Raw genomic sequence first — 13,787 nt, forward strand, 5'->3', positions numbered from 1 at the left:
GTGAAAGAATTAGTTGTTTTTAGTGTGCAAAGCTTGTTTTTTTTGTTTGTTTTTTCTTTTTTTTTTTTTTTCTTACAGGTGAGTTATTATGCCACATGTGCCTGCTTGAGTAACCGCGCAAAGTTTCCATCCTTCTTTAGGACGATCCCTAGTGATGCTTTCCAGGTGAACATTTATCCATATCAAAATGCATGAGTTATCACTCCTGTGTTGCAAATCCACATATTAGGCTATCTCATATGAGACAAGCCACTTGCTCTCAGACAAGAGCCTTAAGCAGTAATCAGCATTGTTCCACTGTGTAACCTTTTTTCTCTGCAGTAATATTCCAACCAGTACTGTAAACACTTCACACTCTTTTCGTTCAGGTACGTGCTTTGATTCAGATTCTAAATCGGTTCCGGTGGATCTGGGTAGGTCTCCTGGTCACTGGTGATGATTATGGGCTTCATGCTGCCCAGACCCTCCAGTCTGACCTGGCTAAGTCTGGTGAAGCTTGTCTGGCCTACTTAGAGGTTTTGCCCTGGGGTGAAGACCCAGATGAACTAAGCAGGATTGTGGGAGTAATGAAGGAATCTACAGCGCGAGTGGTCATTGCATTTGCACATGAGAGTCAAATGATTCATCTCCTGAAAGAGGTAAGTGATACTATGTTGTTTTTTTTTTATTTTAATGTTTCAAGTCAAAACAAAAAAGGAAAATTAAACAGTGGTTTTAATAAAATTCTAAATGTCACAATTTTTTTTAAAGAAATTACTGTTTAAGATAGACTTCATAGCCGTAATACTGATATGTATTTGGACCGAATTATTTGTATTTAATTTATACAGGATTGCATGTGTATGAATGAGTAAACCTGCTTAAGCTGTTTTTTCTTGTATTGCAGTATGAATATTTAATTCATATCATGTTTTGTTTAGGTGATAAGGCAGAATGTGACAGGCCTTCAGTGGCTCGCCAGTGAAGCCTGGACAACAGCTACTGTACTCCAGACCCCACGCTTCATGCCGTACCTGGGAGGCACACTAGGAATTGCCATCCGTCGAGGAGAAATACCAGGCCTCAAGGAGTTTCTGTTGAGGATACGTCCTGACAAACACCATAACATCAGCTATGGAAATAACATGGTATGATAATTAACCCAAGTAGCAAGAGAATGTATATTATTATTATTATTATTACTACTGCTGCTATTACCATTATTATATTATATTATATTATTATTATAATACAATTATATCATATTATATCATCATCATTATTGTTATTACTGCTATTATTATTATTATTATTATTATATTATTATTATATTATAATTATATCATATTATATCATCATTATTATTATTATTATAATGCTAATTATATATATATATATATATATATATATATATATATATATATATATATATATATATATATATATGTGCTGTGAATGTGTAGGAGATTGCAATTTCCCTGGCGGAACGTCCCAAAGGGATTAATAAAGTAATCTGTCTGTCTGTCAACCAGAAATGTTCATATTATATTGTCAGTATTTATTACAGAGTTTTGAATTTATTTCAGGTCAATCAATTCTGGGAACACACTTTTCAGTGTAGGTTTGCACCTCCTCCAGCAGGCTGGCTGGAGGCTGGAGGAGCACTCTGCACTGGAGATGAACAACTGGAGAACGTGGAGACTGAGTTTCTGGATGTTTCGAACCTCAGGCCTGAGTACAATATTTACAAGGCTGTTTATGCTCTGGCACACGCCCTTGATGACATGCTGCAGTGTGTGCCAGGGAGAGGGCCTTTCAGCGGGAGCAGCTGTGCTACACTGCAAAGACTGGAGCCGTGGCAGGTGTGTTATCAACTTACACCTCCTATTGATATGACTGTTTCATGTTATCTAGAATGTCTTGTTCAATTTTTAAACTTGAAATCTCACGAATAACTGCAAAATTGTCATCTTTGCTGCTGTCTCATCATGTTTTCACCACTGCTGGTAGACAGCAGTCATGCATTGGTGAAACAAAGAAAACAGAAGGAATATGATGGTAATAGGCCGTTAACTCAAGTTCATTTAGACTTAAGAGGGTCTGTGACAGCTACAGATTAAACTCAAGACATTTAACTAACTGCTTCAGCAAAGAGATGGACCACCAGATGGTCTTCCATCTCTCCCCAGACTGCAGTCCTACACTCTATAGCATCAATGTTCTTGATACACCCCTTTCTGCATTGGTATCAAACTCCTCTGAGACATATTTCCCAACTCTATCTTGTTTCACTCAAAAATACATGAGAATACAGGTTCTCAAAATGCCATTTCAGACATTAAAATAACTGTGCAGTATCACTATAAGCAGAGAATGCCATTCATATGTCGCCTATCTTTTATTCTAATTTCCACAGCTTGTGTATTACTTGCAAAAGATTAACTTCACCACACCATTTGGTGATCAAGTATTATTTGATGAAAATGGTGATGTGGTACCAATCTATGATGTCATGAACTGGCTGTGGCTCCCTGATGGAGGAATAAAAGTCCAGAATGTTGGCGAAGTTAAGAAGTCAGTGTTTAAAGGTGAAGAGCTAACACTGAATGAAAGCAAAATCTTCTGGAACTTTCAACCAAAGGAGGTGATTCTTATTTTTGTTTAATTTTTGTATGTACTCTATATAAAATCTTCCTTTCACCCTTGTAGGATGGTTCTGTGTCATCCTCTAGCTCAGGTCCTCTACCAGAGGCCTGGGAGCTTTAGGGTTCTACACAGAGTCTTAGCTGTTCCTAGGACTGCACTCCTCTGGACTTAGGTTTCAGGTGTTGTTCCTGGAATCTGCTGGAGCCACTCCCGCAGTTTGGTGGTCACCACCCTGAGAGCTCCAACCACGTCAGCCTTGACCTTCCACATCCATTCTTGCTGTTCTTTTAACCCCTGGTACTTCTCAACCTTCTCGTGTGCTTTCTTCCTGATGTTGGCATCAGCTGGTATCACCATTGCCCTCTTCTGCTGTTTGTCCACCACTACTATGTCTGGTTGGTTTGCCGGTAGCTTCTTTGTCAGTCTGGAAGCTGAAGTACCATAGCACCTTGGTCCTGTTGTTCTCGACCACTTTTGGTGTTATGTCCTATTGGGATTTGTGTACTTCTCGTCCATACTGGGTACAGATGTTACGGTACACTATCCCGCGACTTGGTGGTGCCTCTCCATGTACACTTTTTCAGCTAGCATCTTACATCCCACTACTACTGCATGTGTTGGACTGTGTGTGAGTGAGTGTGAGTGTGAATGTGCCACATTGAATCACACATGAAAAGCAAATATTTCTCAGAATGTCTTTTTTAGGACCTATTTAATTCACATACAATGGATAGAATGGGCAACATGATAAACAAGTAACGAGCTATAAGGCTGACTGATTTGACAGTTTTTACCAAACGTTAAAAAGGCAAACTCCTCACTCCAAACTCCAAAGCCTGTTCTGATCATCTTGCCTCTTCTTGATACCCTCTGGCCACATTTGTCCAATCTGAATGATGTCCCTGTGTTGTTGCTGTAGATCCTGGTGGTGTGAGTCAATTTCTCATTCCTGGTGTACATCTTGATGTCATCCATGTAGAGCAGGTGGCTGATTGCTGCCCCGCTTCAGAATTGGTATCCATAACCACACTTTGTGATGATCTGACAGAGGGGGTTCAGGCCTATGCAGAACAGGAGTGGTGACAGTGCATCTCCTTGGTATATTGGATGAGATGGGTCCCTTCTGGGAGTCCTTCATGATCAGGACTGTCCTGCCCTGGGTTAGCCACTTTGGGTGCATCCCATCCCTGAACAGCTAGTTCATCTGTGCTGCAAGGCGTTTATGGAGTGCAGTTAGCTTTTTCAGCCAGTATGTGTTGATCATATCAGGGCCCGGTGCTGTCCAGCTCGTCATCTTTGGCACTCTGTCTTGGATGTCTGCCACTGAGATGGTTACTGGTTTTTGTTCTGGGAGGATTCTGTGGTCAGTTCTCAGGTCCACTAGCCATTGTGCATCGGTGTTGTATGATGCTTCTCTTTCCCATATGCCCTTCCAGTACTTCTCCATCTCAGTTCTCGGTGGGCCTGGTTGGTTGTTATTCCCCTGCCACTGAGAGTACACTTTGGCTGGGTCGGAAAAGAACATCTTCTTTATTTCCCTAGCCTCTGCCTCTTTGGTGTTTCTCCTCAGTCGGGTGGAGAGAGCTGTTAGCCTTTGTTTGGCAGTTTCAAGTACCTCTGACATGGATAGCTTAGTGTATTTCTGGGGCACACCTTTATCCACCATGTTACGTTGCTGCAGCTCTGCTAGCTGGCAAATTTTACTCCTTGTTGCATTCATTTTGGCCTCTATCCTTCTCTTCCATGGAGGGTACCGTTTCTTATGCTCCATATACATGTCTAGCATCTCCAGTATTACTGTTGCCACTGTGCATCAGCTTGTTGGTCTCTGTGATAGTTGTTGTGGGTATTGTGTTCAGTGCGGTATTCACATCCACTCGTAGATCTTCTGAGGGTACTTGACAACTCAGCTTTGGTATTGGTCAGAGGCTCCAGGAACCTTGTTGGTTCACGATCTTCCTTCTTAGGTCAGCAGCTCTTGTATTTAGGCTGTTTGTGTCTATTGGAGCTTGGTACCCAATTTCAGTTGGTGGGGGTATTGATGACATCCCCCCACTGACCTGTCATCCTGGCTCCCCCTTGCTGTAGCATTGTTGTTGTAACTCATTAATCTCTTGTTGTGACAGTAATTACGGTTACAGATATTGGAACATTGGGCTCCATAGGTCCCACATGCTCTGCATGTATTCCCTCTCTCTAGGATTGATCATTTATTAGCATTCCAACAATCACGTATTCTCAGCTCTCGTTCAAGTTATATGCCCATTAATAAGGTTAGAATAAAAGTGTTAATTGATGTATAGTTTTCCTCCATACAGCCTCCCCGGTCAGTGTGCAGTGAGAGTTGTCCTCCTGGTACTCGTATGGCCAGAAAGAAGGGGGAACCTGAGTGCTGTTTTGATTGTATCCCCTGTTCTGATGGAAATATTAGTAACAACACAGGTTAGTATCAATTTAAATATTATAGTTTGATGAGGAATACAAATGATGAAATTTACTAGACAATAAGATGAATCTCAACAAATTCTATGTTTTCTTAGACTCTTTGGAGTGCACCATCTGCCCTGATGATTTGTGGTCCAACCTACAGCGAGACAACTGTATTCCTAAGAAAACAGAGTTTCTCTCCTACCATGAACCTCTGGGTATCTGCCTGACAACTGCCTCATTGCTAGGCACACTCATCTCTGCTGTTGTTTTGGGGATCTTCATCTGTAACCAGGGCACACCTATTGTGCGTACCAACAATTCAGAACTAAGTTTCCTGCTCTTGGTTTCACTTAAACTGTGCTTCCTGTGCTCATTGTTGTTCATCGGCCGTCCCAGACTATGGACGTGCCAGCTGAGACATGCAGCATTTGGGATCAGCTTTGTGCTTTGTGTCTCATGTATTCTGGTAAAAACTATGGTGGTTCTGGCCGTGTTCAAGGCCTCCAAACCAGGAGGAGGAGCCAGTCTGAAGTGGTTTGGTGCTATGCAGCAGAGAGGGACTGTCTTGGGTCTCACTTCTATTCAGGCAGCAATCTGCACTACATGGCTTGTATCAGCCTCACCAAGTCCTCATAAAAACACTCAATACCACAATGACAAGATAGTTTATGAGTGTGTGGTCGGGTCCACAGTTGGTTTTGCTGTGTTACTGGGTTATATTGGCTTACTGGCCATCCTCAGCTTCCTGCTGGCATTTCTAGCCAGAAACCTTCCAGACAACTTCAATGAGGCCAAATTTATCACCTTCAGTATGCTGATCTTCTGTGCTGTGTGGGTGGCCTTTGTCCCAGCTTATGTCAACTCTCCAGGGAAATATGCAGATGCAGTGGAAGTGTTTGCCATCCTGGCCTCCAGTTTTGGACTTTTGGTGGCACTGTTTGGACCCAAATGTTACATCATCCTGCTGAGGCCAGAGAGAAACACAAAGAAAGCCGTCATGGGTCGAGGCATTACTAGGTGAAATACATGCGTATTTTTAACTAAATGTATTAGATTCAGTCTTTATTATGCATTTAACACCAGTGTTACCAGAAGATAAAAGGCAAACGGCGAGATGAAAAGTAAAGTAGTCTGCAAACTATGCCCCAAATCATCAAGGCAGGGCAAAAACTAGTTGCTTAAACATAAGCAATTTGATAGATCTAAAGACGCATCACAATTTCATGTTCAAGTGGATTTTTTTATTGCTAACACTTCAAACAGTAAACAGCAACTTTGTAGCAAACACTGGAAAAATGATAGAAAAAGTACATTGTTCTGGATGAAGAGCCACTTTCAGTTGCTGTCAATATAAGACTTACTGTCTTTTCAGTGTGGTGAATCTGAGGCATGAGGTTTTCAGCCATCACTGCCACACCACCCACCACGCTACATAATCTGTGTGACTTGTGCGAAACCATTCCAGCACCAGACCCCAGTTTCGGGACATTTCAGTCACCAACTTCACTGCTGTTTGGACAGTTGTGTCTCTGATAGCGGTGTGCTGGTATGACTTTTCGAACATTGCCATAACCTTGGAAAAAATATCATGGAATTTCTAACTTCTATATGCTGTTAGTTGTAAAATCTGGCTTTTTTTTAAGCAAATAAAAATCTTGTTTGTCATTGAACTTAACTATTTCATTTTTAAACAAGATAGATAGGCAACTGGACTCACCTCTTGTAAGTGAAGACGTTTCGCCGCTCATCCAAGAAGCTTCTTCAGTTCTAAATTTCTGGTGGAAGTATCAGGTATAAACCACCCACGGGGGTGGGGGCAAAACCAAGTGGTCATAAGGCCAAAACAATAGGCTCGTTAGGTGCACACAGAGCACAGTTGCCTATATTGATCACTTTTGAGAATTACGATGACCTGGATGACTGAGTATATACACAAATACAAACAAGATAGAACATGAGTGAACATCAGTAAATAATGTATAAGTATTGTCCGAAACCAGGTCAGTAAGTAGCAAATAGGGAGTCTACACATGAATTCAAATTCAATTTAAAACTAATCAAGCAATTAACCTTTTAACGTGTTCTGGATGAAACCCCTCTTTAAAGGTTCCAATCAAACTCCTTAGGAAACTATTTCCCACCCTATAAACCCCACAAGTATATAATTTTGTTTTATTGTCCTTTAATTTTATTCTAATCTTCATAGCCTGTGTATTATTTGCAAAAGATAAATTTCACTGCAACATTTGGTGATCACATATGATTGGATGACAAAGGTGACATAAAGGCATACACTGATTGCCTGGGCAGGGACCTGAATAGGCCGGTCAATGTCATTTGTTTCAGAATGTTAAAGGCAAAGTGCTAATAACTGAAACCAAAATCTTCTGGAAGTTTCAACTCCCGGAGGTTATTCTGTTTTTTTTAGACACTTAAATGCTCAATAATACGGGCTTCATAGAATTGTTAATTGATGGAAACAGTTTTTCTCCATACCGCGTCCCCAGTCAGTGTGCAGTGAGGATTGTCCTCCAGGTACTCATATAGTTAGAAAGAACAAGGAATCTAAGTACTGTTTTGACTACCCTTTGTTCGGGAGGAAAAATTGGCACAACAGGTTGGTATCACTGTTTGAACAGTATAGTTTGGGGTTTCAATATCATCACAAATGTCACTGTGTTGCCTGTGGCTTGGCTGGGTATGTGTCTGCAGGTGGGGGGCTGGGATAATGCGCACTAGTACCTTGTGGTCGGTTTGAGCTCCTGTTCAGGTGATTGGGGCTGGGGGCAAGGGATAGCAAAATGATCCAAAGTGCGACCTTTTCCTGATTAAAAAAAAGGAAATAAATCTATAAACATGAATCTCAACACTGTCTGTGTTTTCCTAGACTCCACAACTCTGTAACAACATCTACTGCACGTCTGTCTGTCCTGGGTGAGGGATCCCTCCTCTGTTGCTCACCCTGAGGTTTCTCAGATTTTTCCCTGTTAATAGCATTTTCCATGGAGTTTTTCCTCAGTCAGTGTGAGGGTCAAAGGGCAGAGGATGTTGTTATGATGCCATGTGAAGCCCTTTGAGACAAACTGTTTGAAAAAACGGGCTATGAAAATAAAATTGCCTTGCCTTGCCTTGCAATGGAGTGCACCAGCTTTCCAGAGGATTTCTGGTCCAGCCTCCAGTGTGATGACTGTGTTCCTAAGAAGACAGAGTTTCTCTCCCACCATAAACCTCTGTGTATCTGTCTGATAACGGCCTCATTGCTGGGCACGTTTATCTGTGCCGTTGTTCTAGGGATCCTCATCTATCATTGTAGCACATCTTTAGGACACACCAACGATTAGGAAATCCATTTCCTGCTCTTGGTTTCACTTAAATTGTGCCTCCTTGGCTCATTGCTGTTGATCAGCCATCCCCGACTATGGAAATGCCGGATAAGATATGAAGCTGTGTTCAAGTCCTCCAAACCAGGAGGAAGAAGTAATATGAAGTGGCTTGGTGCTATGCAGTAGAGACAGACTGTTTTGGGTCTCATTTATAGCCAGACAGCAATCTGCACTGCTTGGCTTATATCCTCATACTCATTACTACCATCTTGTGGCCAAAAAATGAAACAGCAAGTCAAGTTGTCAGGGCCAATTCATTATCTGTTCTATTCTAAATGCATTTTAAACAATATTTACCCATATTACAATTAAAGAAAAAAAACACAGCTAAAAACATACAAACCATACTGAGAGCTAATTGAAACCTGGGTGTACATAATATTTGATTTTTTTTTTATCTACCACCTGGTTACACATTTTATAGATAATTTTTGCAGTATGTGCAGTCATATTGATTTGTACTTCTCTCTTCTTACACATATGCATCTGCTGAGGTCTGCAAATAAGGTTACTTCAGGAGGTAGATATGTGTTTTTGAAGAAATGATGCAAGTTTCCTCTTGAGCAATTTATCATTCACAAATTAAAACAGCTCCACAATTGGCTATAGTGAGATGCTGAATAAACTACATCTTAGGCCCTGCCCTAAAATCTCCTCCTGCCCTAATTGGTGGTGTGGGGGATCAAACTTCATTGCACGTCAATAAAAGAGATGACATTACGCTTAAACTAAATCATAGAACAGGAGGAAAGTCATGTTGTCATCTTTAGTCACAAACTTACTTTCACTCATGTATTTAATGGTGTTTTTCTTCTTTCCTTTTGCTGTGTCTTCCTCTTCTTCTTCCTCCTTCTGCAGATTACAGGGACAGTTTTATCTAAGTGGGATACACGAGGCTGGAGATGTGGTTCTGGGTGGTCTGTTCGCAGTTCACTTCTTTTCTGCCTTTCCAGATCTTACTTTTACTTCAAAGCCACAGCAGCCTACCTGTCATGGGTGAGTGCATCAAGGATACAGCAAAAAGCAGTCAGTTTTTAAAAGTATTCTTGGTTCACCACATACTAGTCTGAAAAAATACCATTATGTGGGTTTTTTTTTCATTGCTACTTAAGATAGTTTTTCCTGTCATATTCAACAATAACTTATGCTATGAAACTAGTGTAACTGTTTATAAAAGTCAGCGCCTTGACGTATTTGTATCATGTAAGTATCATATTCTGTATTCCAATGGTAAACTCGAATGTTTTTTTGTGCTAGTTTGGATGTCCAAGGATTCAGGCAGGCTCAAACAATGATCTTTGCTATCAAGGAGCTCAACAGAAACTCCAACCTGCTCCCTGATGTGACTCTCGGATTCAGTCTGTATGATACTTGTGACAAAGGAATTGGATTCCGTGCAGGATTGTCATCAGTCAGTGGTCGAGAAGAGCAGTTTACATTAAATGAGACCTGTGTAGGGACTCCTCCAGTCCTCGGGATTGTGGGAGATTCTTCCTCCACACAATCTATTGCAATCTCCTCTGTTGTGAGCTTGTACAGAGTGCCAATGGTAAGTTTTTGACATAAAAAGTGGTCAATTAAACTAAAGGGTATACAAGGGAATCGAATGATTTTAGGATATTAAGTCTTTGTCTTTCACAGGTGAGTTATTTTTCCACATGTGCCTGTTTGAGTAACCGGCAAAAGTTTCCATCCTTCTTTAGGACGATCCCTAGTGATGCTTTCCAGGTGAATATTCATCTACCACATAAAACTGCATGTGTTGTCATCACTCCTGTATTGTAATTGCACATACATAATGTGAGACTATCATATGACAAACCACTTGGTGGTGTGGTTTCAGATAACAGAGCCACAGGTGGTAATTAACAATGTGCTATTGTGTAACCTTATTCTCTCATTTCTTATTTTCTGCCCGTGGTCAAATATCTTCACACTCTTTTCATTCAGGTACGTGCTTTGATTCAGATTCTAAATCGGTTCCGGTGGACCTGGGTAGGTCTCCTGGTCAGTGATGATGATTATGGGCTTCATGCTGCCCGGTCCTTCCAGTCTGACCTGGCTAAGTCTGGTGCAGCTTGTCTGGCCTATTTAGAAGTTTTGTCCCCAGTCTACAACCCAGATGATCTAAGCAGGATTGTGGAAGCGATGAAGAAATCTACAGCTCAAGTGGTCATCGTATTCGCACCTGAGAGTCATGTGATCCGTCTCCTTGAAGAGGTTGGGTGATTAATTCCTTTTTTTTTTTTTCTTACAGCTACTAGTAGCATTCTGTGAATTATTAGGCCAATTGATATTTCAGGTTTAGGATTTTTTTTGATAGGAGTATAGTTTTACTTTGTAAAGGACAATATTTTGTCTTGAATTTTCTTGAATGCAGGAAAGTAAAATACTTTCTGAAAGTCACAAGGTGTCATGCAAATACGTCTTACCTAGTAAAAATGTGTAATAAGGAGTGTAAATAAGTAACTGTGTACTATTCTGGTGGTTATGCAGTGTGAACATTTAATTCATATCATGTTTTGTTCAGGTGATAAGGCAGAATGTGACAGGCCTTCAGTGGCTCGCCAGTGAAGCCTGGACAACAGCTACTGTACTCCAGACCCCACGCTTCATGCCGTACCTGGGAGGCACACTAGGAATTGCCATCCGTCGAGGAGAAATACCAGGCCTCAAGGAGTTTCTGTTGAGGATACGTCCTGACAAACACCATAACATCAGCTATGGAAATAACATGGTATGAATGCAACTATGCAGTATTAAGTGGTAGCCTCATAATATATTGTCTGTATTTGTCATCCTTAATTTTGACTATTTCAGGTCAATCAATTCTGGGAACACACTTTTCAGTGTAGGTTTGTACCTCCTCCAGCAGGCTGGCTGGAGGCTGGAGGAGCACTCTGCACTGGAGATGAACAACTGGAGAACGTGGAGACTGAGTTTCTGGATGTTTCGAACCTCAGGCCTGAGTACAATGTTTACAAGGCTGTTTATGCTCTGGCACACGCCCTTGATGACATGCTGCAGTGTGTGCCAGGGAGAGGGCCTTTCAGCGGGAGCAGCTGTGCTACACTGCAAAGACTGGAGCCGTGGCAGGTGTGTTATCAACTTACACCTCCTGTTAACATGTCTATCTCATGTTATCTTTTTTTCCAAAGCAGCTTTGAAGGTATACAAGTTAGTAAAAACCTGTGTGATTCAAATTTTCACAGATGAAAACTCTCTGCTGGATGACAGCAGATAGAAGTTGATAGAATAGATAGTAGATAGTAGATAGTAGATAGATTGATAGAAGTATATTTACTCTAATTTCCACAGCTTGTGTATTACTTGCAAAAGATTAACTTCACCACATCATTTGGTGATCAAGTGTCATTTGATGAAAATGGTGATGCATTGCCCATCTATGATGTCATGAACTGGCTGTGGCTCCCTGATGGAAGAGCTAAAGTCCAGAATGTTGGTGAGGTTAAAGAGACAGTGTTCAAAGGTGGAGAGCTAACACTGGATGAAAACAAAATCTTCTGGAACTTTCAAACAAAACAGGTGATTTTGTTTTATTTCTGTTTTTAATCATGATACCTAAGGAAAGAAGTTTAAAGTGGCGGAGCAAACACACTATAATTTTCCTCCATACAGCCTCCACGGTCAGTGTGCAGTGAGAGTTGTCCTCCTGGTACTCGTATGGCCAGAAAGAAGGGAGAACCTGAGTGCTGTTTCAACTGTATTCCTTGTTCTGATGGAAAGTTCAGCAATGTGACAGGTTGGTATCAACACTGAAACATTTCATACAAAAATTCACTGTTAACATGACTGTTATAATCATAATGCTTTATGTATATCCATAGACTCCACAGAGTGCATCAGCTGCCCAGATGATTTCTGGTCCAGCCCTCAGCGTAATGGCTGTGTTCCGAAGAAAACAGAGTTCCTCTCCTACCACGAACCTCTGGGTATCTGCCTGACAACATCATCATTGCTGGGCACGTTTATCTGTTCTGTTGTTCTGGGGATCTTCATCTATCATCGCAGTACACCTGTGGTACGCGCAAACAATTCAGAACTCAGTTTTCAACTTTTGATTTCTCTTAAATTCTGCTTCCTGTGCTCATTGTTGTTCATTGGCCGTCCCAGACTATGGACATGCCAGCTGAGACATGCAGCATTTGGGATCAGCTTTGTGCTTTGTGTCTCATGTATTCTGGTAAAAACTATGGTGGTTCTGGCCGTGTTCAAGGCCTCCAAACCAGGAGGAGGAGCCAGTCTGAAGTGGTTTGGTGCTATGCAGCAGAGAGGGATGGTTCTTGGTCTCACTTCTATTCAGGCAGCAATCTGCACTACATGGCTTGTATCAGCCTCACCAAGTCCTCATAAAAACACTCAATACCACAATGACAAGATAGTTTATGAGTGTGTGGTCGGGTCCACAGTTGGTTTTGCTGTGTTACTGGGTTATATTGGCTTACTGGCCATCCTCAGCTTCCTGCTGGCATTTCTAGCCAGAAACCTTCCAGACAACTTCAATGAGGCCAAATTTATCACCTTCAGTATGCTGATCTTCTGTGCTGTGTGGGTGGCCTTTGTCCCAGCTTATGTCAACTCTCCAGGGAAATATGCAGATGCAGTGGAAGTGTTTGCCATCCTGGCCTCCAGTTTTGGTCTTTTGGTGGCACTGTTTGGACCCAAATGTTACATCATCCTGCTGAGGCCAGAGAGAAACACAAAGAAAGCAATCATGGGTAAAAGCATGATGAAGTGAAACATACTTATTTTTAACTAAATCAGATCAGATTCTACATTGAACAATGGTTGCACCGAAAGAAACAAGGCACATTAAAGGAGTTGTACAAATAAAAGTCTTGGAATTTTATTTTGTGGACCCAAATGTTACATAAATTAATCTGCTGAAGCCAGAGAGAAACACAAAAAAAGCAATTATGGGTCGAGTCATACAATAATACTTTTACATCATAAAACAGAAATAGCTTGCACAGAACATGACTGCAGTAGAGTTAGTCAGTAGTGATAGTAATAATAATAAAACTGTCAAAGTAATAGAAATGATGATTAAAATGGCAAATATGATATTCCCCCCCCCCCCCCCCCCGGAACATATTGATGAATAATGCTTGAATAAATGACTTAAATGAACTGAACAGATTTTTGAAGGTCAAAGGTCACTGTGTTGTCTGAGGGGCAATTAGCAAATGATATCAAAGAAATGTCTTTAAATAGCACAAACACCCCCTGAGACTCTAAACATGTCAGTGATCAAAGGTCAAGGTCACAGTGACAGGCAGTGATTTTGTTAAGTTTTATTCTGAATGTTGTTTCAGTGTCTGAGTCTTC

General features: G+C 41.2%; 1 protein-coding gene and 1 pseudogene across 1 annotated transcript; one reads left to right on the forward strand and one right to left on the reverse strand.

Annotated features, from left to right (window-relative positions):
* The first annotated feature begins 1,730 nt into the window (after positions 1 to 1,730).
* LOC147254824 (extracellular calcium-sensing receptor-like) lies at positions 1,731 to 13,197 on the forward strand. Its single transcript, XM_086215218.1, has 10 exons — positions 1,731 to 1,841; positions 9,297 to 9,434; positions 9,696 to 9,987; positions 10,080 to 10,166; positions 10,389 to 10,658; positions 10,969 to 11,175; positions 11,259 to 11,534; positions 11,757 to 11,984; positions 12,078 to 12,201; positions 12,287 to 13,197. Exons 1-10 carry the CDS (start codon positions 1,738 to 1,740, stop codon positions 13,195 to 13,197), a joined length of 2,637 nt encoding a protein of 878 aa, XP_086071344.1. The 5' UTR covers positions 1,731 to 1,737.
* On the reverse strand, positions 3,593 to 4,788 carry LOC147254825 (uncharacterized; annotated as a pseudogene).
* Positions 13,198 to 13,787: the final 590 nt, after the last annotated feature.

Source organism: Aulostomus chinensis, chromosome 10 (assembly GCF_037954235.1).
Source record: "Aulostomus chinensis isolate RoL2024-O1b breed Wild chromosome 10, RoL_Achi_v1.0, whole genome shotgun sequence".
In the NCBI taxonomy this organism is placed as follows: Eukaryota; Metazoa; Chordata; class Actinopteri; order Syngnathiformes; family Aulostomidae; genus Aulostomus; species Aulostomus chinensis.